The 3,964-nt window shown below is 33.6% G+C and overlaps 1 protein-coding gene across 1 annotated transcript; it reads left to right on the top strand.

Annotated features, from left to right (window-relative positions):
- The first annotated feature begins 665 nt into the window (after positions 1–665).
- MYB47 (myb domain protein 47) lies at positions 666–3,205 on the top strand. Its single transcript, XM_068626823.1, has 3 exons — positions 666–1,011; positions 1,474–1,603; positions 1,954–3,205. Exons 1-3 carry the CDS (start codon positions 879–881, stop codon positions 3,035–3,037), a joined length of 1,347 nt encoding a protein of 448 aa, XP_068482924.1. The 5' UTR covers positions 666–878; the 3' UTR covers positions 3,038–3,205.
- The last annotated feature ends 759 nt before the right edge of the window (positions 3,206–3,964 follow it).

Genomic DNA, 3,964 nt, shown 5'->3' with positions numbered 1-3,964 from the left:
TTAGAAAAAACCATTGTACTAAAAATTGTGTTTGTGAGACCGATTTGATAAAAAAAAAAAACTTATCATACTAAACCTCTTGTAATGTTGATTTTATAAAATAAAATAAAAAAACTTAAATTGTGGAAAACCTCTTCTTGTAATCTCTTAAAATTTTATCCATTTCAATAAAACTCACCTAAACTTATACCATTTTGGTAAAAAATAAAGGAAAATAACCTTCCTAAATTCTTCATGTTTAAGAATACAGCCTAGTGTGTACCAAAATTGAATATGTTTGTACATTTGATCTCAATTAGTCTCATCTAAGATTTGGGAGTTGAATTATGGTAGTGTGTTTATGTATGAGAAAGAATTAGTAAAGGTTAAAAAATAGAAAGGAAAAGAGTATGGAAAGAAAGATGGGATGTTTTAAAAATGTCATAGTCAAACAGCTCTGGCACATTTGACAATTTATTGTGTACAACTACCCTGGTCCCTAGGCATTTAGAATGGATGTGTGCATAATTGTGTGAGAAACAGTGAAAACAAACATTTAAAGTTATGGTTATGTTTATGTTCTAAATTTGTGAGGGACTAAATGGTGTAAACCATGCAGCGCGAGGTTGGCGTGGGTGAAGTCTGAGGACCATCTATTATAATATTGTCATCTTCTCAATAATAGTATCTCCATAAGTCCAGCCATGTTTTGTCCCCACATGCTTTCAATGTTCAAAGTGGTCGTACTACTCACCCTTAAATTTAACACATGCAGCAGCTACAGCCACACTTTAATTTTTCCATCTCACAAACATACACACACAACATAGTCATACCTCTTTCTCACTCAGACACACACCTACTCTACACTTTTTCACCCTTCTTTTCCCAATCCTCATATGGGAAGAACTCCTTGCTGCAGTCACGAGGAACTCAGAAAAGGTGCATGGACAGCTCAAGAAGATCAGAAACTCATTGCTTACATTCAGAATCATGGCACTGGAAGCTGGCGTACCTTGCCTCAGAAAGCTGGTCAGTTTTTCAATTAAACCATCTTACTCTTGTGTGCTTCAGATTTAACTACTACATGATTACTCTAACTTCATCAATCGTACATGGCTATTGTTGCATTATTGTTGTTGATTTAGACTTGTATTTGGGTAAATAACTTACATCATGGAACATCACCTCTGATTTGTTGGAAATCTAACATCAATGATATATTTGATTAAATATGGTTTGTAAGTGAGTTCATAATCTCCCATTTCAATTTATTTTGTGAGATTGAGTTGAAGTTATAATTCATCTTCCAAGTTGGTTGGAACAGGTTAGGGATAGAGTTGTTTAGAATTAGTTTGGCTAGCATGGTTCAGTAGTTTTGACCTTGAAGATCATGGCTACATTAGCTAGTGCTTAGTTAGGCAATGACATTTTTGCTATTACCAAATAAAGTGGGGGCAACTTTTTTGAGTACTTCATGTGGGTGTACTACAGGTCTTCAAAGATGTGGAAAGAGTTGCAGGCTGAGATGGTTTAACTACCTCAGACCAGACATTAAGAGAGGAAAATTGAGCCCAGAAGAAGAGCAGAAAATTATAAAACTTCAGGCTGTTCTTGGCAACAGGTGAAACTTGAAAGATCTAGCTGCTAATAGTTATGAATGTTTGTGGTTAGGTACCATGCTGCACAATTTTTTCATTTAATTTAGTTTTGCATATGAATTAGGAAAGTTTTTCTTTTTCTATCAATCATATGTTGGTTTTCCCATTGATAATTCTATAATGTATAGCTATGCATGTTAATTAAGGTACTAGTGTAGTTTAGATACAGTAAATGTTTCCATAAGTAGATATAAAGAAAACAAGGTGAATTTTTTGGAAAAATTATAAGTTAGAAACCATTTTTAATGAAACTGAGAATTTTACCTACTAGTTTATATATAACTGAATTGTAATTTATAAATTAACTTATTAGGTGGTCAAGTATAGCAAAGCATTTACCAATGCGAACTGATAACGAAATCAAGAACTATTGGAACTCATATCTGAAAAGGCACTACGAAAAGAATGATGTGGATCCATCGAGTTCAAAACCAATTAGCACTGCAAGTTCCACAGAATCAAAATCCAGTGAGTTGTGCATGGTTCCATCAAAAGAAACTGTTTGCCATGGACCAAATGCCACTACACACCAATCTAATCACTCAAGCTTACCAAAGTCAATGTCTTCAACTCAGCTTCTCAACAAAGTTGCTAGTAAAATTCTTGCATCTGGGTACCTAGAAGCAATTAAATCATATAAACCTGTTGCTGCTGGGAACAGCAACAGTAATAGTGTGGTTAAAACTGGAACTGGAATAGAACCGGAGAATAACAGAGACCCCCTTGTGTCTAATATGGCCTCATCAAATCATTCAGTAACTTCTGCTCAGTTACTGAACAAGATGGCTACTTCACTCCCTCATAAAGTTCATGGCCTTGAATCTGCAAAAGCTGTTTTTTCAAAATTGTTGGAAAGTAGTGAAAAAGGTGAGACTGGTAGTGATGGTAGCTTTATTAGCAGTGATGAAATTGGAGATAGCTTTATTAGCAGTGATGAGGGAGTGAAGATGGCTACTTCACTCCCTCATAAAGTTCATGGCCTTGAATCTGCAAAAGCTGTGTTTTCAAAATTGTTGGAAAGTAGTGAAAAAGGTGAGACTGGTAGCGATGGTAGCTTTATTAGCAGTGATGAAATTGGAGATTGTTTGAATGCTCTAAGCGCTTTTCAGGAAGCACCACACATAACAAAAATGGCAGGGTCCCCTTCTAGTCCTTCACTGATATTCGATCAAGTGGCCACACCCTCATGCTTTTCAGACAATAATGAAGATAATTGGCAATGCGTTTCATCTAACTATGTGTCCTTCAGATATTGTGCTCCAAGTGGTGGTGGTGACTGCAGTGTGTCTGAACTCAACTTGGGTGAGTCTTCTAGTTCAACATCGTGCTTCCTGTTTGAGAATGCTGATCTTGGAACGTGTGATGATGAAATAAGCAAGTACATTCAGTATTTGTAATAAAAGAAAAACTTACTTAACACCCAAATGCTAATCTAGAAAGGGGACAGAAAGAAATAATGTGTCGATGATGTATGGAGATTCTTCTGCATAGCTTTTTATCAAAGGCATCTCTCTGTATCATCCCTGTCTATTTTGTAATAACAAATTCTTTTCTTCCTTTCTCAATTTTTCTATATCAAATAAAGGAGAAAAAAAAACAGTTTACAAAGTGGTATCTCAAACATTTGTATATAGTATAGTAGTATGAATACTATACTATAAACAGATATACTATAAAACACGTGATAAAAAAAAGGTTAAAAAATGGTAAGGTATAAAGATATAATTAAGGTGAGGGTAATCAGGACCCACATCGGTAAATAAAGTGACAATGTACCTCTCCAAATATGGCAGGTTTGGTGCACCGTAAATAATAACGGGGCACCACTTATTAAATAACAACCCCGCAGAAAAATAGGAAATAATAATAATATAAATATAAGAAATAATATAATAGTATGGGTCATTTATTATCTCATCTTCTTTGGTTGGACATAAACGGGTGTAATAAATTGGTTTCTAATTTTTGGATTTTTTTTTAAATTGTTTTTAAAAAATTTAATTTCAGAGATATTATTTGTGTTGACAATTGATTCCACGTTGCTAATTACATTTCTCAAATTTAAAATTGGACTTTTTAGTCCCTGAATTTGGGAAAGTGAATTAAGCTTCCTGATTAAAAAAATAATGTGAAGCTAATATCTTTCATTTGTCTTCTTCAAACTAATCAGATGAAAAATTAAAACTATAATTGACTCTACGTCAATTTGTTCAAGTGAGTAACAATATGTTTTAAAAAAATTAGATACGAGATTTATGAAAATTTTAATCATCACATATTTAAATTATCAAATAATATTTTAAGATAAATTTTTTCATGATTTA

The sequence above is a fragment of the Phaseolus vulgaris genome, chromosome 9 (genome assembly GCF_051622355.1).
Source record: "Phaseolus vulgaris cultivar YP4 chromosome 9, ASM5162235v1, whole genome shotgun sequence".
In the NCBI taxonomy this organism is placed as follows: Eukaryota; Viridiplantae; Streptophyta; class Magnoliopsida; order Fabales; family Fabaceae; genus Phaseolus; species Phaseolus vulgaris.
Note: the sequence above shows the minus strand (reverse complement) of the source record. Positions and strands in the feature narration are given on the sequence as shown.